The 24,024-nt window shown below is 38.5% G+C and overlaps 1 protein-coding gene across 2 annotated transcripts in view; it reads left to right on the forward strand.

Moving 5' to 3' along the window:
- The window catches only part of LOC128858565 (retinoblastoma family protein), an 80,981-nt gene that overhangs the window by 4,256 nt on the left and 52,701 nt on the right, over positions 1-24,024 (forward strand). For both annotated transcript variants that reach the window (XM_054094957.1, XM_054094958.1), the window contains exons 4-7: positions 7,762-8,119; positions 22,317-22,485; positions 22,543-22,565; positions 22,629-22,771. In XM_054094957.1, coding sequence (XP_053950932.1) covers positions 7,762-8,119; positions 22,317-22,485; positions 22,543-22,565; positions 22,629-22,771 — 693 coding nt within the window. The remainder of the gene's footprint in view (positions 1-7,761; positions 8,120-22,316; positions 22,486-22,542; positions 22,566-22,628; positions 22,772-24,024) is intronic.

Genomic DNA, 24,024 nt, shown 5'->3' on the forward strand with positions numbered 1-24,024 from the left:
TGGAAAAGCGTATTGGGTACAAGCCCAACAGTTGACGCGATTATTGAATCTAATCCAGACGATATGCCATTGGATATCGAAATTGACGACCCCCTTCTTGTTGGAGGATTACAACGGTTAAATGAGATGGTCGAAAACTATGTGGGTGAAGCAGACACAGATGAAATCCGCAATTGGGTTTTGGAATTAGGAATAGATGAAGGTGATAGTGAAGCCAATGAACCGGAAGATACTACTCAAGAAGAAACAACCGAAAAAGTCCAGCATGAATCGATTTTTAGCTGTGTCAATACAATTTTGAAATGGGGTGAACAGAACGATGTACTGTCATTCAATCAGATCGCTTGTTTGCATGATATCCGATCAAAAGCACTTGAAAAGTGATACGAGAAAACGCAATCGAAAATAACAAAGTTTTTCCAAAAAAAATAATTGAATTTTAGAGCACACACTCATATGTCCTTCCGCATTGATGTCTTTGTATTAATTTCAATAAATATGTGTTAATTTTTCTTGAATAGCGACCTTTTGAGCTCATTAATTGCATTGAATAGAGTTAAAATATTTTTCCTTAGGTATTGCTCGATCCACAGGAGAAATTCGCAAAAGTGCAATTGTTCGCTAAGTGCAATCATTGCCTAAATTTTCCAATTGTACTTATCGGGCTTCTACTGTATATATATCTCTTCTTCTTAATTGGCGCGATAACCGCTTACGCGATTTTGGCCGAGCTTAACAAAGCGCGCCAGTCGTTTCTTTCTCGTGCTAACCGGTGCCAGTTGGACACACCAAGTGAAGCCAAGTCCTTCTCCACCTGATCTTTCCAACGCAGAGGAGGCCTTCCTCTTCCTCTGCTACCACCAGCTGGTACCGCATCGAATACTTTCAAAGCCGGAGCGTTTGTATCCATTCGGACGACATGACTCAGCCAACGAAGCCGCTGGATCTTTATTCGCTGCGCTATGTCTATGTCGCCGTAAAGCTCATACAGCTCATCGTTCCATCGCCTGCGATATTCGCCGTTGCCAACGTGCAAAGGTCCAAAAATCTTACGCAGAATCTTTCTCTCGAACACTCCAAGCGTCGCTTCATCGGATGTTGTCATCGTCCACGCTTCTGCGCCATACGTTAGGACGGGCATGATGAGAGTCTTGTAGAGTGTTAGTTTTGTTCGTCGAGAGAGGACTTTACTGCTCAGTTGCCTACTTAGTCCAAAGTAGCACTTGTTGGCAAGAGAGATTCTACGTTGGATTTCAAGGCTGACATTGTTATCGGTGTTAATGCTGGTTCCTAAATAAACGAAGTCTTTTACAACCTCGAAATTATAACTGTCTACAGTGACGTGAGTGCCGATACGCGAGTGCGCCAACTGTTTGTTTGAAGACAGGAGGTACTTCGTTTTGTCCTCGTTCACCACCAAACCCATTCGCTTTGCCTCTTTATCCAGTTTGGAGAAGGCAGAACTAACAGCGCGGTTGTTAAGGCCGATGATATCAATATCATCGGGATACGCCAACAATTGTACGCTCTTATAAAATATTGTGCCTGAGCGATTAAGTTCTGCGGCTCGTACGATGCTCTCCAACATCAGGTTAAAGAAGTCACACGACAGCGAGTCACCCTGTCTGAAACCTCGTTTGGTATCAAACGGCTCGGAGAGGTCCTTCCCAATTCTGACGGCGCTGCTGGTGTTGAGCAACGTCATCTTACATAGCCGTATTAGTTTTGCGGGGATACCAAATTCAGACATAGCGGCATACAGGTAACTCCTTTCCGTACTGTCGAATGCAGCTTTGAAGTCGACGAAAAGATGGTGTGTGTCGATTCTCCTTTCATGGGTCTTTTCCAAGATTTGGCGTATTGTGAATATTTGGTCGATGGTAGACTTTCCAGGTCTGAAGCCACACTGATAAGGTCCAATCAGTTGGTTGACGGTGGGCTTCAGCCTTTCACACAATACGCTCGCTAGAACCTTATAGGCGATATTTAGAAGACTAATCCCGCGGTAATTGGCACAAATTGCAGGATCGCCCTTCTTATGGATTGGGCAGAGCACACTTAAATTCCAATCGGCAGGCATGCTTTCATCCGACCATATTTTGCATAGGAGCTGATGCATGCACCTTACCAGCTCCTCGCCGCCATGTTTGAATAGCTCAGCCGGCAGTCCGTCGGCGCCCGCGGCTTTGTTGTTCTTTAGCCGTGATATTGCTATTCTCACCTCGTCATGGTCGGGTAACGGAACGATAATTCCGTCGTCAACGATTGGGGTATCGGGATCTTCACTTTCTCTATGACATGCGCAGCTGTCACTGTTTAACAGGTTCGAGAAGTGTTCCCTCCATAATTTAAGATTGCTCTGTACGTCAGTCACCAGATCACCGTCTTTGTTCTTACAGGAAAACGCCCCGGTCTTAAAACCTTCTGTAAGCCGCCGAACTTTCTGGTAAAATTTTCGGGCGTTGTTCCTATTGGCCAGCATCTCAAGCTCCTCGCACTCATGTATTTCGGCCTCACGTTTCTTCTGTCGGATAATACGTCTCTCTTCCTTTTTCAGCTCTCTGTAGCGATCCCACATGGCTCGCGTTGCGCCCGATCGCAGCGTGGCTCTATAGGCGGCATCTTTTCTTTCGGCGGCAGCATGACATTCCTCGTCGTACCAATTGTTTTTTCGGGCTCGCCGGAATCCGGTTTCTTCTTCGGCGGCGGTACGTAGGGAACGAGAAATGTTGCTCCATTGCTCGCGCATGCCGGTGTGTTGGGCAGTGCTCTCCGAGAGCAGGAGTGAGAGTCGAGTGGCGAATCTTCTGGCTGTATGTTGTGATTGCAGCTTTTCGATGTCGAACATTCTTTGCGTAGGTAGATGTACGTTTTTTGCTGCACAGAGGCGTGTGCGCAATTTGGCTGCAACAAGGTAATGATCCGAGTCGATGTTGGCTCCTCGGATCGTACGTACATCTAATACACTAGAAGCGTGTCTTCCATCTATCACAATATGATCGATCTGGTTTCGCGTTTTTCGATCAGGAGACAGCCAGGTAGCTTGGTGTATCTTTTTATGCTGGAATCTGGTGCTGCAGACTACCATGTTTCGGGCCCCGGCGAAGTCGATCAGCCTCTGTCCGTTGCCGGATGTTTCGTTGTGCAGGCTGAATTTTCGGACTGTGGGACCAAAAATTCCCTCCTTGCCCACCCTGGCGTTGAAGTCGCCAAGCACGATTTTTATGTCGTGGCGGGGGCAGCGCTCATAGGAACGTTCCAAGCGCTCATAGAAAGAATCCTTGGTCGCATCGTCCTTCTCTTCCGTCGGGGCATGGGCGCAAATTAGCGAGATGTTAAAAAATCGCGCTTTGATGCGGATTATTGCGAGACGCTCGTCCACCGTAGTGAACGACAGTACTTGGCGACGAAGTCTCTCTCCCACAACAAATCCGACACCGAATTTGCGCTCCTTTACATGGCAGCTGTAGTAGACGTCGCAAGGTCCTAGGTTTTTCTTACCTTGCCCCGTCCATCGCATCTCTTGGATGGCAGTGATGTCAGCCTTTACTCTCACGAGGACATCAACCAGCCGGGCAGAGGCACCTTCCCCATTAAGGGGCCGGACATTCCAGGTGCATGCCCTCAAATCGTATTCCTTATTTCGTTTGCAGGGGTCGTCATCAGTGTTGGAAGTTCTCATCCGAGGCTTTGTTGCTGTTTTCATTGGGGGGGTTTTTTAAGTGGCGGGTCCCAAACCCAGCGCACAACCAGCAATGCTGGGATGCTTCGCCTTCTCACGTTAGCTCACTCCCGAACGGGTGTTCGGAAGCTAACCAGAGGATACGTGGGCTAATCCCGGACGTTGTGAGCTGCTTGAACCATATGTAGAAGAATCGTCCTGGCCACTCCCAAGTGAATGGCGATCAGTAACTTTCCCCACTTGCGTGGACTTCTACACATGGAACCATCCTCCTTATATATATATATAATATATGGTACAAAAATTTTGAAAAAAATTTTCATCCCAACGCAACAAAATTTCCGCTTTCTATATATTATTGTGTTGTAAATTAACTCCACTTCATCTCCCACTATGATGGTTTATTTTCCGCGTAAATTAGTTTTTATTTGGCACTAACGCGTTAAGTGTTCAACGTTTACTTGTTGACTGACTGAGAAATAGAAACGACGCACAATATACAATATATACAGCCAGTACATAAAAAAAGGACAAAGAAACGGCACAAAAACTGGTTTATAATATATATGTGTAGGTATGCTAAATGACCGTAAAAGACAGTCTAAATGTAGATTTACCATGAAAAAGTAGAAGAAAGCAGATAGAATAGTCAAAATGGATCATATATTTCCATACATTTGTATAGGGATCCACCTAGACCCGAGGTGCCCAACCGACGGTGTAACTTCTTAAATTCATGTTTTCGTCCTTTTGAGGATCATTTTTAAACATTATAAATTGATAGAAAATTAAACTTTAGGAAACTACCTGGAAGCCCCAGTCCTTAGCTATAATAGAAATATGTTAAATTCACACCAAAGTCAAAAAAGTCTAGCCAGACCCGAGTGCCCAAGGGCCTGAAAACCTTTAATAAACTATAATTTTCAATCTCTATATATTATTTTTACATTACATTATATAAGCTGTTAAATTTTTTTATAACCACCGACAATTGATTATAAATTGTTAATCCTTTATAATGCAATGGTTTGGCGCGTGATTACCATTCGGAATTCACAGATAGAACGTTGGTTCGAATCTCGGTGAAACCAAAATTAATAAAAATATTTTTCTAATAGCGGTCGCCCCTCAGCACTAAAACTTTTACACATTTTTAATGGTAAATCCGCACTTCGTCTCACTTTGTCATTTTCAATAGAGATATTATGCGCAACTGAAACTGATTCTTCGATAACAACTAAGAAAAACCAATCTTATTTCGTTTTCAGCAATTTTAGTAAAAACACAAACGATTTTTATTGTTACTTTTTCTGCTACAATATGATGAGCTGAAAGTGTACGAATAAATGTATTGCAGCATTTTGCTAGGTCTGTCTGGTTTCCTTAGAACCCTTCAGTGTGAGTTGAAATAACGGGAGTTTTGCTTGCAGCAATTCATCAGAAATGTAACATTCATACCGTGACCCAAAAGAAATATATTGTCACAGCAAATATTTTGCACAAAGCTAACATTTTTCACGTACTACGCAGGGTGTACGAATAAATTGTGTGACCACTGTACTCGGTACTCGGAGATGAACTTCAAGCGAGAGCGCGGAACGACAACGAGCTCTCTCTTACTTGAGTGAGCATATATATGTATGTACATGCGCATATGTATATAAATTCACATATTTGTATTTGAATATGCCTTCTTCCTGTGTGCATGGTAATGAACTATTTCTCTATGAGGATTATTAATTTGATTTACTTGAAGAATCTATACTATAAAGGATAATGTCTGTACATTGCCCGCGCATCCTTACGAAACGACGACACCAAATGACGTAAAAATTGTTATACATTCATATTTTCACCCAATGAAGGTTATAGGCATGTTTTTATGATGGAACTCCCTTCCCACAGCCCCCAGGGCGCGCCACCACTCTCATTCGTCACTAATAATCGAGGGAAACGGAGCTGGGGTGGGTTTTTAGTTGGTGAGTCGAAAGGCAAGACCCACACTTTTCGGTTTTCAATGCTTTGTGCCACCTCAACAAAAAAAAACAAACATCTGTATGTTTCTTTATGCACTCAAATATATGTCTGAAGTTAGTCTCAATGCTTAGTGGACATATGTGACGACCACGTTTGAAGTTAGCAAACCATCGATTTATTGTTGTTTCGGATGGAGTGGAGGCCCCGGAACACTTTAAGCCATTGATTCGCTTGAACGGTAGTTTCTCCTTTCAAGAAGCAGTGTAAAATTAAAACACGTAATTCTTTTTGATCCATTGTTTTGAAAATAAAAAAGGAGAGTCACGCTAACAGCTGTCTTTTAAGGGTTAGTACTAACTGAAAAAGGGACGAATGCAATAAAGCTAGTTCCGTCTTTGTGTTAGGCCCGTGACTTTTCAGCCCATGTATTATATTACTTGATTGACGAAATTCGGTACTATACGAGGTGTGCTCAAAAAGTATCGCGAATTTTGAATTTTCGCATGCTACGTATATTCGAATTTCGGTTTTTTTTTGTGGCGATATGTTGGTACTCATATCTCTGACTCATGCCGACGAGCTCGGCCACTTAGAATGTTCAGTTAATTTTGACAGCTGCTGTGCTTGCACGTGTTTCGGCTCGTCGTCGATGTTTACCTACGAATCGTGGGTTTATGGTTATGACGTGGAAACCAAAACTCAATCATCTCAATAGAAGCCAAGTTCGGTCGAATGTAAAAATTTTGCTTAGCGTTTTCTTCGATTGCAGGGCCACTGAGCATCATGAGTTCTTGCCACAGGGTACAACGGTCAATAAGGAATATTACCTGCAAGTTATGCGCAATTCGCCAGAAAGGCCCGGATTTATGGAAGAACAAGAATTGGCTCTTGCATCGCGATAACGCCCCTGCTCACACATTGTTGCTTGTGCGCGACTTTTTGGCCAAAAACAACGCCCTAATGATGCCACAGCCACCGTGTTCCCCAGATGTGGACCCCTGTGACTTTTTGTTGTTCCCGAAACTGAAGAGACCAATGAAAGGACGACGCTACGCTACGATTGACGAGATAAAGACGGCATCGAAGGAGGAGCTGAACAAGATAAAAAAATGATTTTTTGAAGTGCTTCGAAGATTGGAAAAAACGTTGGCTTAAGTGCATAATATCTCATGAGGATTACTATGAAGGGGACAAAGTAGATATTAATGAATAAATAAATAATGTTTGAAAAAACAGAACATTCGCGATACTTTTTGAACACACCTCGTACATGACAACCACTAGACCTCCCGTAAAATGAGATGGGTGACTACGAAGCTCTCGACGAAGCTTAGTGAACTGCTGCAACAACAGCCCTCGCTTTATTTTCTTCTGTTTGGGCGTTTGATCTCACAATAGAGTTAAGCTGTCCGGGTGAGATCCGGGAAACCTCATGGACCACTCCCCATAAGTTTTAGGGCATGGACTGGTCTTAAAGTCAATCTACCCATTGCATTGCCTGCATCTAACCGAAGTAGGTTTCGGGTGAACAACAACAACAATGTTATGTTTTTGTATGTATAAAGGATAAAAAGCCCAAATGTGGAAAAGATGTGGAGGGTTGATATGTTTACCGCGGGAATTACCGCGCCTTACTATTCACACTGTAATAACCTTGTAAAATTTTTTTTATTATACAGTGTAATCCTTGCAAGTTTTTATATTTTATTCAACGTTTTAAATAAAGTACTAAAATACTATCTGTTATAAGAGCGTAGCCACGATTACAAGTACTCCATTGTACTTTTGCTTTCTCGTACATAGGGAAGTGTAGTTCATTACGCAGTAGCAAAAACTGTCTGTTTATTTCATTCAGTCAAATTATGCCAGTTAAGAAAAATCAGAATTGCTTCCGTCCCGCCAGCTTAGATAGTGTGAACCAGAAATGAGGAAATGTAGCTGTCACACTTGATAGGGCATTCAACAACTCAATTTTAATCCCGTGGAAAATTATTATAGGTATATGTTTGTTTTTATCAAATATTCTAGATTTTTCACATACTGTGCCTTTTCTAGCTTTTTTTCAAGTAAACTTGATTTTTGTATTATGCCTTATATTACAGGTCTGTTGCACGATGCTCTGCTAGCAAATTATACGACTTATGTTGGTGTTTATATTTGTGTGCTAAAAACGAAGATCCTAGTTATAATATGGATATTGTCACCTCCTTCCATTTATTGCTTTGTTGCATCGATCTAATATACATAAATGTGCTCGCGGAGAACCGAGTGGATCTAATCAATCCGGGCTTCGAAGGCATACCGGAAAAATGGGGTACTCCGTCTTTTAGTTCTCAAAAACTTTTTAATCATTGTATTATTGGAGCTCTGTGTACGCTAACAGAAGCTTTACCTAACGATGCAAGGGATATGAAAGCAAACCACTGCAAAGCGATTTTTACGAAGTTTTTCCAGACAAAGGTAACTGATAGTATTTATATTAATTATACGTACATAATAATTCAGTATCTATTTGTAATTTTATATGAGTATATAGCTTCAACGCTTTTTGATGCTAAGTAGCAAAAACAACGTTCCAAGTTAACATTAAATTTATATACTCGTATGTAAGTTACCAGCCATATCAAAGAGTGAATATGAAGCAATCGTACCCATAAAAATTAAAAAAGAGCAATTCACAAGTAAGTGCAAATAACCTGATAACACTGCATTTGCTAATTATGATGCCAAGGAAATACATATATTTTGTTTTTGTGTAGCCATGGTAATTTGCAAATTCTATGATCTCAGTTATTTGAACTTAATTGTAAACTTTCTTGGTTTGAAATAAATTAATCAGAAGGGCTCTAAGCATTAAAATCTTCTAGAAATATTACCGGTGTGTTGAAATTTGAAAGAACGTACAAAACTAATCATGGTAATAGAAATAAAAAATATGAACAGGAACTACAAAAATTTGCGCTTGGTGGTTGATTTTTAGCATAAGAACAAAGAAAAAGCTAGCAATGAATGGCTTCCCGCTAGGTTGGATTTTGCAATTTTCTTTTAGATGTCTATTATTTCTTGATCAGTTACGATACTGAAACATTTTAGACGTACAGTACTTACGTACCAGTGTAGTTTAGGCTCTTGATATTTCATTTGTTCTAGACACTTATTTTAAAGATGATGTATTGATATAAATTTATCAGCGATTTTGGCATTCTTAACCCATAAAAGTATCTAAGTTGCCGTTGTGAAGCTTACGGATGTGCAACTTAATAAAATCGACTATTAAGTAAATGTCATGTTGTTGTTGTTGTAGCAGCATAAACATTCCCCATACATGCACTTGGAATGCTGCAGGAGTGACAGTCCTTGGCCCCGGATATAAATCCGGGTCGTTCCGGTAACGTAGAACCGACTGTGGTGGGAACCGACTGTGAATGTCATCTTTATGTTGCTTGTAATTTTGAAAATGTGTACTAATTTCTCAGGGACTTATATGTTCCCACAGTGTACACAATGAGCCAGCCATTGACACATGCTTATTTGACAATTGTATGCGCAGTGCTTTATGTGTGCTAGTAGTTTGCTTCCATTACCCCACATTTCAAATAAAATTTAGCTATTTTATAAAGTGTTTTATTTATAGTAATCTTGTTTTTGAATCCTGTTTTTAAAAAATAACCTTTTAACATCTGCATATGTTAATTGTTATAATACATTGCTGCTTTATTTCATTAGTACATCGCATACTTTTTTTTACTGCTAATTGTGTTTCAGTTATTTTATAAAAATACATTATCCAAAAGTTTTATATCATATAAAAACTTTGCTTTTGGTTTGCTCAATTTTCCCCCTTTTGGTCCATTCTTGTCCGAAATTGGGGTTATTAAATTAAGTTTCTTAATAATATATCCTGAGATGTACTAAAACGCGTCTTCGTAAAATGCATCGACCTAAATACCGTCTTCGGTTTTGTTATTGTTCACATGTGTGACTATTTCATCTAACTCATTGAATTCTACAGAGGGATCTACGTTGTCAAACTCAATGCCAGTCCACTTTGTCTTATCGTCTTCAACATTAAGCGTTGTGCTCAGTATTTTGGTATACTTTGCAAAAGAACAAATTAATCATAACGTACATGATAAGTGTAATTATACATAAGTAAAATTATAAAAGTGTTTACCAAACATATATTTTCGCAAACGGCACTTAAATGGAAGTGGGTTGGGGCGGTCCTTGAGACCCATTGCATACTTCATGGCGCCAAAGAAATGTTCCAAGTCATCTTCGTTCAAATTGTCCGTTAAAATTCTTTGAACTCCGAACGTGAACGTAGCAGTATAAACCTATAATTGACGTATTCGTGACAATTTTTCTCTCTGACATTATGCTAAACTGGGTTTCATTGGAATATTGGGGGTTGATATAACTGAACACATTCCGTAAATGTATCGAGTTCAAAGCAACTTGACACCTTCATCTCGTCAAAGGACAAAACACATATTTTTTCTTCAAAATCTGAGGTCCGAAATTCTCATCAAATGGATGATACTTTAAAGCCAACCTTCTTCAAGAGGCACTGTTCGGATGCAGTAGTCAAGCATTGAGAGACAGGACAGCGGAAAGCCTTTTTTTAAGAGGTAGCGGTATGCCTTCGGACCAGCCGCATATAGGGTGATAGCAAAGCTTATTTCTTCATTGTCCGAATATTTTTTTGAGTTCTTAATTTTACCTCGAGTAAAGATCAACCTTAAATTGTTTTCAAGTTCTCTTAAGTCTTGAATCTCATTCAATTGCCTTGACGTCTATTGAACTTAACACATTACGTCGGAGAGGGTATTAATGCTTTTTATGGCGACTGATCGTAATCTGCGGAAGAAGTTCTTTTACACTAAGGATGTCGTTATGTATTTACTAAATTGTACTCCTTTTAATGTTTGCGCGGCAAAAGAAAAGTTTGACTTGTTATACATAAATGCAGGTTTTGTAATATACTCCTTCACAGAGGTGATTGTTTTCATACTTTATTAGGTCAAACTCAATGTTGCTATGTGTTTTTGTAGCTTTCATTGGTTTATTTGTCGAATATTACACGTTACTCAACGTGTTTATTTGATCTTTTTGATAGTTATGCTACTGCTCTTAGTGGGTTTAATAGTAAAAAAATATTAAAATACAGTAGGTTCTGTTTTTATGCGGTAGATACGTTCCGCAAGAAACAGCATAAAAAAAACAGCATAAAAAAAGCTACTAGTTCTATAGTAAAACTATAGATACGTTTCAAATGCTAAAACCGCATAAATCTGAAATAATGTAATAAAATCGCATAAAAAAGGGCACTAGTCCCATATTATAACTATAGATACGTTCCATAGACCGCATGAATCTGAAATAATTAAATAAAATCGCATAAACAAAATATTATATCTTTGAAAATTATATCTTTATATATCTTCCATACTTGTAGGGTTAGCATTTCTGATGTAATCTGTGATGAGTTTTTGCTTAGCTGGTTTAGAATGTTGTTTATATGTACAATTCCCGATAGGTCGACATGCATTTAGTAATTTAAAAAAAAAACCGCACTATTTCAAAACCGCATAAAAAAAAGCCGCATAAAAACAGAACCTACTGTATCTTAAATATCTTGAAAATTATGAAATTTAATGCTGTAATTTTTTTGCTCAAATTTCCTCAGTAACACAAACAATTTATCGCGATGCCCCGCATGTCTTTCATTAGGAATTTTTTCCTGTTATTTACCAAAATACAATATGTATGAATACTTAATTGATTCTAAATATGTATGAATATTTAAACTATAAGATATGATGTTAGTGGATTTTGTTGCTGTGTTTTCTGTTATAAGAAATCATGTTGCGAGCTTGATGTCCAGTATTCGTTTCAATTGTTTAGCTTTCATAACTACTTTGGCTATTCTGAAACAGTGCATCCTTTCAACAAGATTTGGCCATTTTTTCTCCTTTTCTGGTGAATTTGTTGATATCCTCGATTTCACAAACCTCAAGGATCTCAGCATGCATTTTTCTATCTTACAGAGTGTGCCTGGCGATAGCTCTAAGTGTATGCATTTCAACAATTGTTGCTTGTTGTTATTGTGTTGCTGTTGTATCAGCTCTCGCTTCTGAAGCATACATTAGTATTGGTCGCACGCATGTTTTCTAGATAGGCGTTCTACTTTTTATACGCATATATTTATGTATTTCGCCAAATTATATCTTTTAAACCTCCTGATATGGTAGCCACTTTAGTAGCTTGGATTTTTGATTCTTTTTTTATGTCTTTGTTGCTGTTATTAGCGTTCCAAGGTAGTTGAATTCGAGCACCTGTTCAATTGGTCTGTTATAAACGGCGAGTTTACATCGGAGAGGCTCTCTGGATGTTATTCATATTAAAACTCGAACAGAAGGCGAACGTTATGCTCGGCTTCTGATAGAATCACCGCACCGTTAGCATGGCATATTATTTAAATATTTTTGCTTCCCAATCTATATCCAAGAGCTGTTTCTCCTACTTTCTCAATAATCGCATTGATAATAACATTTGAACTGTAATAGGTTTTGGATCTGATTTAATGCGATTTGCGCGAATAATTGATTTGTTGTCAGTATTTAGCGCTACTATATTTTCAGGAACGTTTTTCTTCCGTAAAAACTTAATTACATCACATAGCTTAACTCTATCGAACGCATTGGTAAAATCTACGAAACACATATACACTGGCTTGTTAAATTCAATTTCTTGCTTAACAATTTGTCTTCCAATAAAAATGGCATCGCTTGTAGGGCAGCTTCGGCGAAACCCTTGTTGATCCTCGTTTCTTCTTTTTTTTTATTTATTTCGGTCGCAATAATTTTAGTGAATAACTTCAGTAGTTTTTGGGCTTTTTTTTGTTTCCCTTTTTAAAGACTGGAATTGTTATACTAAGCTTCCACTGAGATAGTATTTTTTGGTGTTGAACTACTTTCGTGAAGAGCTTATGTAGGCGGAACCGCCCACTAAGGCGGAACCGCCATACTTAACTATTTCGTTTACAATTTCATCATTTCCAGATGGGAGTCATAATAAAGAACATATTCCATATTCGCCGTGAAGTTTTCCCAAAAATTTTCTTTTGTTTTTGCAACCAAAGAGTTACTTTGTTCCTAGTTTCTCCTCGCCTATATTTAAGATAGGCGTTTCTTTTTTCATTGCTCAGGTCTTTAACTTGTAATAATACCATGGGCCATTGTTCTTTGGTTTACTATTTGTGCTGACACGTCGGCGTCATGCAGGAGCCTAGTAAGGGCAAAGACCACCGACATGATTCCTGAAGCTAAGAGGTAGTCAGCCCACCTCCTTTCCTCTCCTAGTTTCTCCTTTCCCCCCTTCTCTTTCTCCCATGGAGTAAGGTGTCATATGACCCGTGCCGAGACTTAACCTGGCTTGCGTCTCATTCCTTCAAATAGCCCAGTCGCAAACGGAGTATACAGAATACCTGGCGACCTTCTGTATTATTCAGCCTTGCTTGTTTGCACACAGGAGCCTCTGTGCGAGTGGACCTTCCCTTGCTCCACACTCGAGGGACCGAGGGGTGGATAAAGATAAGGCAGCACAAAACATAAAAAAGAAAACAAGGTCCGGATCTCGTATGGCCACTCGAAGCAATTTCCCATCGCAAGTTAAGGTTTGGGCCGCAGTGACCGCTGATGGACGCTCTCCAATCATTTTTATCGAGCCTGGTGTCAAAGTAAATGCGACTTATTATCGGGAAAATGTTTTAGAAGCTGCTTTAGAGCCGTGGACACGCAAACATTTCGGTCGTAGACCATGGACGTTCCAACAGGACTTGGCACCGTCTCATAAAGCTCATGTGAACCAAGAATGGTTAAAAAATCATGTTCCACACTTCATTTCGTCCACACAATGGCTTTCGAATTCCCCAGACGCAAATGCGATGGGACTATTCCATCTGGTCCATTTTGGAGAGCAAGGTGAGGACTAAAAAATATGCCAGTATGGATGCGCTGAAAAAGCGATTATACGAGAATGGAACAAAATACCTCAAGATCACATTCGTGCAGCATGCAACTAATTTTTTGACCGTTTGAAGGCTATAGTCAAGGCAAAAGGTGGTCATATCGAGCTAAAGTAAATATATATATGTTAAAATTGTAATCATTTTTGAACAATTTTGTCTTTAAAATCAATAAATACTAATTTCACACAAAAAAGTTATGGCGTTTTGAATAGGTAAGGCTATATCCAGGTGCAAAATTTGAGGCTGTAGACTTTGAAAACATTTCGTCTCAGCCAAGAGCTCGTTCATGGGTTCCGAGCCGGCCGATGAAGCATCCATCTTGCGGATGTTTAACATTTGCAACCCGAATCTTCTGACGTACAGTTGGACCAGAAGGCGCTTTTAGGCAGATGATAGTGAGAACCAGTAGTGAATAATTAAGACACTGGAGAAGGCAGGAGGGATACTAAATTACGGCTTCCCTAAGGTGAACTTGCGCGTTTATCGCAAAGATGTGGCCGGCATCACAGAGGGCTATTTTAGATACTAATACCTCCAAGGAGGCATCAGCGAAACCCATGCTGGAGAATTACTACTCCTCTGATTCGAAGAGGCTGACAGGAGTTAAAGGTCTTGGACGAGGTAGACTCCAATGAGGATGAGGGCGATATTACGATGGTGGATATGGAGACTGCTGGTTTACAAACCGCGGAGATGATGTTATTCTCATCCAAGAGCCCTGGGCTCGTTCCTATAGGGTTTGCGGATTGAGTACGCCAGGCTATAAGCTGTTGGTGTTTAGTTCTGACGGTGTTCCTAGAGCCTGTATTTTAACAAGGGTTACCCAGGATATATTTATTTAGCGCGAATCTTAGTGACAGCGATGCTAACGCTTACAACTCACTGTGGGGAAGTAGCAATATTAATGAAAGGGGTGAATTAATTACACAATTTATCCTGGGCACTTGGTTATTCATTTATAATAGAGGTGAGGAAACAACTTTTGTCACTAGAGAAAGGAAAGAAGCTTTAGTTAGATATCACATTGGCCTCAGATATTATCTCCACCTCTATAGATTGTTGGAGAGTTAGTATGGGAACTCGTTCTCAGATCATAGGTATGGTTGGTTAAAGTGGTGATTCTTCCAGAATCGAACTAGCGCTTTCGCGCCATTTTGTTGCCACATCCTCGTTGCCAACTTGTTTAACGGATTGCAGCTTGGCTATCCGAGAGAATAGCGATATTACCCTTAAAAGAGAAATCTGCGATTAGTAGCCTGCAATCTTCCCCAATCGCCAGTACTTCCGCCTGGAAGACACTGCTGGTATTAGGGAGACGCACAGATTTCTCAATTTTAAGTCTGTGAGAATATATACCAGCTCCAACACCGCAGCCCATTTTACTTCCATCCGTATAGACTGTAGTGTCGAAGTTGTTTAGAGAGAATCCCTTATTCCATTCTTCCTTAGTTGGAAAGAGAGTGGCAAAATTCCTATTGAAAGTTACCGTCGGGACGATGTAGTCAGTTCTCACCGGGATTAACTGAGTTTGTCGCAATAATAGACTAGCATGACCATACGTTTTTTCTCTCCAGCGACCCGCTTCGTTTAACCTAAATTTTTTTTTTTTTTTTTTTTTTTTTTTATTGAAACGTTATAAAATTGGTATACATTTCATGGTATTACGCCTAGCATAAGCTAACAAGTAACATTATTCTATCCTTAACATTGAAATTTAAAAACAATTATAAATATTTTACAAACAATTATACAGCGTTGGCGACTAAATCTCGTGGCTTAGTTCTTCGAAGTCTTCTTGTGCAGACTGTTTTGGTAAGCTCTGCGGCCTCCGGGTTTATGTGCTCTTTCAGCCTGGTTTCATGGTTACTTGCAAGAATTTGGATTATATCAGCGACTTTTGCACCGAGAGATCCTTGTGCAGGTCGTGATTTCGCACATACCAAGGTGCGTTGACCATGTCTCTGAGAATCTTATTCTGCAGGCGTTGTACAGCTTCAATGTTTGATTTAGTGGTACATCCCCATAATTGAATGCCGTATGTCCATACCGGCTTAACTACTTGGTTGTATATTAATAATTTATTCTGTATTGACAATGTAGACTTTCTGCCAATTAACCATTTCATTTTTTTAATTTTTAAGTTGATTTCAGTTGCTTTAATTTTGACATGTTCTTTCCATTGATCTTTGCATCCAAAGTCATACCCAAGTATTTTGCTGTATTACTATATGGAACAGTAGCAGATGATATTTTCACTGGGTTATAGGCTATTTTCTTGTTTGTAAAGTCTACGTGAACAGACTTGCTTTCATTTAATTTGATTCTCCAGTTTTCAGTCCATGCGACAACTTCGTCTATCGATGCCTGTAACTTTCTAGTTGATTCATTTGCGTTATTTCCATAGGCTAAGATACACGTGTCATCAGCAAAAGTGGCTATCTTACTTGTATTTGAAACAGGTAGATCTGCAGTATAGAGCAAATACAGTACTGGCCCAAGAATGCTGCCTTGTGGTACACCAGCTTCAATTTTTTTAATGTTTGAGTATGCTTGGCTTTGTTTCACTCTAAAATATCTGTCTGTGAGATATGATTCCAATAGCAAAGTATATTGATATGGGAGCATCGCTCTGAGCTTACGGATTAGACCTTCGTGCCACACTTTATCAAACGCCTGTGCGATATCAAGGAATATTGCTGAACACCCTTGATTGTTTTCTATGGCCTCTTCTATGATGTGTACTATACGATGTATCTGATCTATCGTTGAATGTTTTTCTCGAAATCCAAATTGGTGAGATGGTATTAATTGTTTATTAGAAATTATATCCTTTAATCGTTTGGAAAATAGTTTTTCAAATAGCTTTCCGATGGCTGGGAGTAATGCTATTGGGCGGTAAGATGTGACTTCGTTGGGATTTTTCCCTGGCTTTGGGATCATTTTAATTTCAGAAATTTTCCAATGCATTGGTATGTATTTAAATTCAATGCATGCATTCATTATTAAAGTGAGTTTGATTAGCGCTTTGTAAGATAAGTTCTTTAGCACTTCGGCTGTGATTAAGTCAAATCCTGGACTTTTCTTTTGTTTTAGTTTGGAGATTTCATTTGCTACCTCATCAGTGGTAAAACTTGTAATTTCAACAGATTCTTGCACAGTATGGGGAAACAAAGTGTAATTTATCGTTTCAAATGGCTTAAAAATTTTTTGGAGGTGTTGTGCAAATAACTCAGCTTTTTCCGAATCGGTTTTTGCCCAAGGTTGGTTGCTATTTGGCTGTTTAATTGGGGGATTATGTTGAATTGGTCTTTTCATATGTGCCGTAGTCCGCCATAGAGAGTAATCAGAGGTTTTATCTGCAGATAGGTTTTGTAGCTTTATATTTAAAGTTCTGTTTTTATTTTCTTGAATAGCATATTTCACTGTTTTGGTGAGGTTGTTTAATTGTGTTTTAAGTGATGGAGACCTAATCGACTGCCACTTTTTTCTGATTTTTCTTTTTTCCTTTATGAGTTCAATTATATTCGAAGGATATCTTTGGCGATTAATTTTTTGGACTCTTACAGGTGTACTTAACCAAGCAGCTTTTTGTATCTGTGCTGACAGCTTTATTGTTTCCTTCTCAATTTCGTCAACATTATCGATTTCATTTGTCGTGTTTACATATGTGTCTAGTTTAGTCTTGAAGTATTGCCAATCTGTATATTTATTTGAAAGGAGCAGGTTACTTTCATTGATTTTTGGTTCACCATCAAGAATCATGAATATAGGTGAATGATCTGAATTAAGATCTAAACCATCCTCTAGAGTTATGATGTTGTATGGTAGTTGTTTGACTAGGAAAAAATCAATCAAATCTGGAGTCTTATTAATGTCTGTTGGCCAGTATGTTGGATTGCCAGTTGAGAATATTTCACAACCACATTGTTGTGCCGCTTTCCACAGTTCGCGACCTTTAGTTGTCGTTAGGCGAGATCCCCAGTTAATGTGCTTTGCATTGAAATCGCCTCCCATAACGAATCTTCCTTTATGTTTATTTAAAAGTTGTGTGTATTCTGTAGACTTTATGTTATGTCTCGGCGGACTATATACTGCTGTTACCGACAGTTGGTAATTGCAAAACTTGATTCCAACTGTTGTCGCTTGAAACTCAGTGGAGCTGATCTTTTCTTCTTCGAAATGTTCAATCGAATTCTTAATAATAATTGCGCTACCTCCTCTTGCGTTGTTTAGAGGATGATTTGAGCAATACATTATAAATCCGTTGAATGTAGAGTACATTTGGGTGGTCAAATGAGTTTCAGATACTAAACAAATATCAATTCTTTTTTGATTAAGTACAAGCTCAAGTTCATTTTTGTGCTTTAAGATTCCATTCGCGTTCCATGCCATTATCTTTAAACTTTTTCTTATTGTGTTTTTAGACATTTATAATTTGCTCAAGTTTTTCAACGCGATTCAGTAGATCCTGGTTTAAGGTTAACTGCTTTTCAATTTTAAGTAAAATTTGTGTCAATATATCTTTATCTGTCGTATTTTCCTTTTGGGCTGCTACGTCTGCATATGTTTGTTTACCCGGTATTAGTGTTGGTTTCTTAGTCGTTCTTGGTTCTACAGAGTGTTTTGGCATAGCTAATGCTTGACGTATTGCTGTTGGGGGTTTTTTGCCAGTTTCTTCTTTGTGTTTAGCTCCGCTTTTGTTACGGAGCTTTTGCAACTCCTTGGCAACATGACATCCTCTGTAGCTTGCTGGGTGGTTTTGCCCGCAGTTGCAGCATTTTGGTGGTTCTTTGTCTGGTTTCTTGCATTCAAGAGTTGAATGATTACCAGCGCACTTAACACATTTTGGAGGCTTGCAACAATAGTTCTTGGTGTGCATAAAACCCTGGCAGGACTTGCATTGGGGAATTAAGCTAGATAATTTTAATGGCTCAATTTTTACGATTGTGTTGAGTATGTTTTTAATCTCATAGACCTTTTTTATGTCTTCATTTGGGTCAAAACAGAGGGTAAACATGTTTAAGGGCTCTTTGGTTTTCCATTTCAATTTTCTATATGCGTTTGTAGCCTTTAAACCTTGTCTTTGCAGATCTTCAATGATATCCTCAGGTTGACATGTGTGATGTAGGTCTTTAACCACTACCCTTATCTGCCTTGTTTGCTTGTTTTCGTATGAGTGCCATGGGAACATTAGCTCAGTAAATATTTTTGTAATTTTCCTGTAATCGCTTCCATTCTGGACATTGATTTTATATATATCTTTGCCAATCAGCTTAATTATAAAGTCACTATTTATGTTATCTTTCAGTTTTTTTTGAAGTTGTTGGTGATTTATTTTTGGATTTGTTAATATTATTGGCGGTGGTCGTAGCTCTGGCAATTTAACCTGCTCCTTTTGAGTAGGTGGATCGATTTCTGGGGATGATTCCATTTTTCTTTTTTTATTTGCTCTTTTGGACAGATTGTGTACCCATTTGGTTTCTCTTTCAAGCTGTTCTTCATCAGTATGATATTCTACTTCCGTTAGTATTGGTGTAGTTGACCTTTCAGTTGTAGTTTTTATACTATTCAATTCGCTTTTAAGAACTTTATTTTCTTCTTGCAGAGAAAAGCACAATTTTTCTAGTTCTTGTAATTTAAGTAATAATTTTTGGGTTTCAGAATGTTTGCCTCCCCCTGGAGGTGGCGTTTGTTGCGCCATCTAGCGGCCAGTAGCTTGTTAATTTTCGTGTTGAAGAATGTGACAACTCTACTTTTGCTTACTAGTTTGGCAGAACAGAGCAGCTGATGTTGTTTGTTTACCGATATGATCAATTTGAGTGATTTTCTCTTTAAGCTTTCAGTCAAAATCCTTTTGTAGTTTTTGTTTTTTCTAATAAAAATGTAAATAAATATAACTTTACCAAAAATGTAAAATTCGAATTGTCAGCAACGAGTCCGCAGAAGGGTCCCAGGTCCCGTCGACTTTCACCCAGTTTACAATTTTTGGCGTTCGCTAAAGATGTCTTTTTGGTGTTTTTCTGGAGCACTTCAATTTCGTACGTGTTTATGAAAACTCACTTTACTCATATATCATATATATAACCTAAATGCACTCATGCACTCTTCTTAATATCATAGGTATATTGAGTTTAATCTCTTAGACTCCCCACCAGTTCCGATATTTCGTAGAAATATTAGGAAGGGCAATTGGGTATTGTACAGAACTACTTTTATGAAATCACTTGACGAGGCGCCTATGCAAAGTGTTGATACCAGTACTAGCCTCAATCAAACAGTAGAAAAACTCACCCGTAGCTACAAGAAGGCGCTTGGTGCGGCCTGCCCCTTAATCAAGAGCAGAGGGAAACAAAAACTACCTTTTCGAGAAAATACAAAATTCCACAATTTACGACGCCAACACTAAATAGTGAAGGTTAGAAATAGAAAATAGCGTCCAATATTTATTTAGGTACAATTCTCGAATAGAAACTAAATTGGAACATGAATGTAAAGAAAAGAGTAAAGAAAGCTACTGTAGCTCTATTCTCATGCAAAAAGGTAATAGGACACAGGTGGGGTCTTTCTTCGAAGAACACGCACTGGCTGTGACCGTTATCAGACCCCTCCTCCAAGCCAACACACACTTCTGACATGGCTAAAATGGAACGCTAGTCGCTCAAAGGCGCTACTTAATCGGTCAAGGAAAAACATTTCTATGTTAGTTAATCACAGGCCACTATCTCATAGGTCGACATGCTCAAAGATCTTAAAGATTGAACGCACTTCATTGAAAATGTTGCAGAAAGCCTATGGCCTTTATCAAAAACACGGGTTTAAGTGGTATAAGGCTTTTGCAGAGGCACGAGAAGTCGTGGAGGAATCGCCCCGATCTGGTCGCCCATCAACGTCTTCAACGGATGAAAACGTCCACAAAGTCAAAGAAATGGTGCTGGAAAACCATATTTAAGTTTAAGGGAGGTAGCTCGTGTCCTTAGCGTGTCTCACGAATCAATTGGGCATGAGACGCGTGGCTGCTCGACTCGTTACAAGAGAGTTGAATTCATCGGAAGAAGGTGGCTGAAGACATGCTTGAGCAAGTGATTTCGGACCCAACGTTTATCCAGCGCATCATAACAGGTCATTAGTCGTGGGTATATGAGTTTGACATGCACACCAGTCAACAGACGCCTGAATGGCGCTATCCACATGAGCCGAAATCCCAAAAAATCCACGTCAAAATCGGTCAAAAGTGAAAGTATGCCACTCGTTTTCTTTGATTATCATGGTATTGTGCTCTCGAAATTCGTTCCAAATGGTTCTACGGTAAATAAAGAATATTATTTGGAAGTTATGCGATGTTTGAGAGAGAATGTGCGTAGGAACGGCCCAATTTGTGGAAGGAAAACGCATGGATCTTGCACCATGATAACGCACCGTCTCACAAGGCTCATATTGTGAAGACTTTTTTGACCAAAAACTCGAGAAATATCATCGAAAAACCAACGTATTCACCGGGCTTTAGCCCTCCGTGACTTTTTCCTTTTCCCAAAACTTAAATTGCCACTCCGCGGACACCGTTTTAAGTCGATAGAAGCCATTAAGGAGAATTCGCTGAAGGAGCTGAAGAAGATCTCTTCAAACGCGTTTAAAAGGTTCTTTCATGACTGGACTAATCGTTGGCATATGTGTATTGTTTCGAATGGAGCCTATTTTGAAGGCGAATAAATTTTGATGATTAAACAATTATTTTGCGTTTTATTGAACAATTCCCGGTACTTTTTTGACAGAATGTATTTATATTTAAAAATATCAAAATCCCTAAACATTCTCTGTTCGGCATCCAATTTATGGTATTCGTAGCCGTTCAAGACTCATTCTGGTTAAATGGCTTTGTAATCAAGGAGAAGTGCTGAATTTAAATGCATGGGAGTTTTATCAGTTGTGCCCCTGTGGTTATTTGCCGGAAACTATGCTTCACACAATGCTATTGAATGTACATATATGAGAAAAATATTGTGGTAATATCAAGTAAACTATTCGTTATATTTAAATTCTAAGTTTGAGCGCTCTTAAAGAAGACATGAATTTTTAAGCTAAAAACAATGTAAACTGTTGGTGTCCAAGTTTGTATTTATACAAAAACATCTAGTTAAATAGAAGCATTAAAAACCGATTACCGATTAATGGGATTATACTGAAGTTATTCAAGTAAATGAGTGCTTTCTCTCGAAAATTTTACAAAACAAAAAGCGCGTCGTGATACGAATAATCAAAATTTGTTCTAAGTAAAAACGCATCACGCGCGATTAAAAAAAGCTTTCCCAGCATGAAATATGAAGAACAATAGGTAGGATGCAGTCATCCAAGAGTGATAAACTTATATTTCAAATTTCTGATAAATGTATATTTCAAAAATCAACACGATAGACCAAATACAAACTAAGAAAATTGTAAAACTGTTAAATTGTAGTGTTGAGTTATGCGTTATGCGTTATCGCCAGCGTAACTAATGAACCTGGGTAATGTGTAACCTTTTTATAGTACTTGTATATAGTTATTAACATTTCTACGAATCTATGTAACTTACGCGCACTATAAAGATAATTTCATACATATGCTAAATGAATGTAAATTTTCTTCCAGACACTACATGGGAATGAAAATACGTTTTTAGAAGTCATTTCGAATGGCAACTTCGAAAGGAATGTTAAATCTTTAAACAGTGCATATGAACAGTATGTACTTAGCGTAGGAGAATTCGATGAAAGGATCTTATTAAGCAATCCTAATTATCGAAAACTAAGCAGTTCAGGTATGACTATACCACAAATAGTGGCTACATTTTAATCGTCATTTAATTGTTTTACAGATATTAGCGCCACCACCCATTCTGTAAGTGTTAAGTACTATATTTTATGAAAACTTAATAATTGTCCTATATTTTTGGTTATGAAGGTCACAAATCCACAGACGCCTTACACTCGCAAGCATATTTTACCAAACAAAGAGGAATTTTCTGAACCAGTAGCAAGTGCCACTAATAATGTCAAAAAACTAAAAGATATAGCGAAACTTTCCGAACCAACCGATTTTATAAGGTAATTTTACAACATGTCTATATAATTGTAAGTATACGAGTACATATACATAGCATCGAGCCGTGCTTGTCATATCGGGTGAATTTTTTTTTAAATAAAATTCATCTCCGGGGTGTACCGCGGCTTCCATTTTGAAAATAAGGACTAATTCGTTTGTTTAGTTTATCTCGTGAAATGTAAGGAACATGTAGATTTTATTAAGAGCTTTTCTCTAGATAATAATGTTATCTACAACGTTTTTTATAACTTTAATTTATAAACGCACTTTTTTTTTAACTTTCTTATAGCCCTCTTTTTAACAATTTTTTTTACTTATTCGTATTCAGAATTTTATAACTTTATAACATAAGATGTTTTTTGGGATCTCAAAGCGAATCAGCAATAAATGAAATTTTTTATTCATAAATTTGTCGGAGGACATTTTGGTCCTTTTTCCGAGTTTCCGCTGGACCTAATATCATCAGCGGTTCGCAAAGCACACATTGCAGCCGTTAGTATATGCACACTCGCACATATGTAACTACATACTCAACAGGATCATCTGCACACATTCATACATACATACAGGGTGGGCCAAATAAGACCTACTAATGTTCAACACAAATAACTTTTGCAATAATCATTTATTTTGTTTATTTGTTTTTATACATTGAATATATTTTATGGAAATTATGTATGAAATATTAAATCAGACAAATTTTCACCATTTTTCTCGATACAAAGATTGGCTCTTTCTAACACGTTTTGCATTATACCACATAATGTTTCTGGTTGAAGGCTCAGTATTTCGTCTCGAATATTTTGCTTCAGCTGTCTAATAGTCTCTGGTTTATTAAGATACACTTTGTCTTTTAAATATCCCCATAAAAAGAAGTCGGGCGCAGTCAAATCTGGCGAACGAGGTGGCCAAAGAAGCTCCTGTAAGAAGCTCTTGAAATCGATTCCGGCGTTTCATCCTCATTTTCGAAGAAATATGGACCGATAACTCTAGTGGCCGCACCAAACAGTACATTTAGATAGGCGCAATTGATGTTTGTGTGTTGCCCTTGGATTTTCAGAGCCCCACAATCTACAGTTTTGTTTGTTGACATAACCATTTAAATGGAAATGCGCTTCAACCGACATCAAATTAAAATGTTGCCGATATTTACGCTGCGTTAAAACAACTGATCGTTGACAAGAATAGAAAAACTCGATAATTTTAACGCGTTGTGCTGTACTGTAGGGGTCCATAATAAATTTCCAACAATTCA

This window comes from Anastrepha ludens, chromosome 3 (assembly GCF_028408465.1).
Source record: "Anastrepha ludens isolate Willacy chromosome 3, idAnaLude1.1, whole genome shotgun sequence".
NCBI lineage: Eukaryota > Metazoa > Arthropoda > Insecta > Diptera > Tephritidae > Anastrepha > Anastrepha ludens.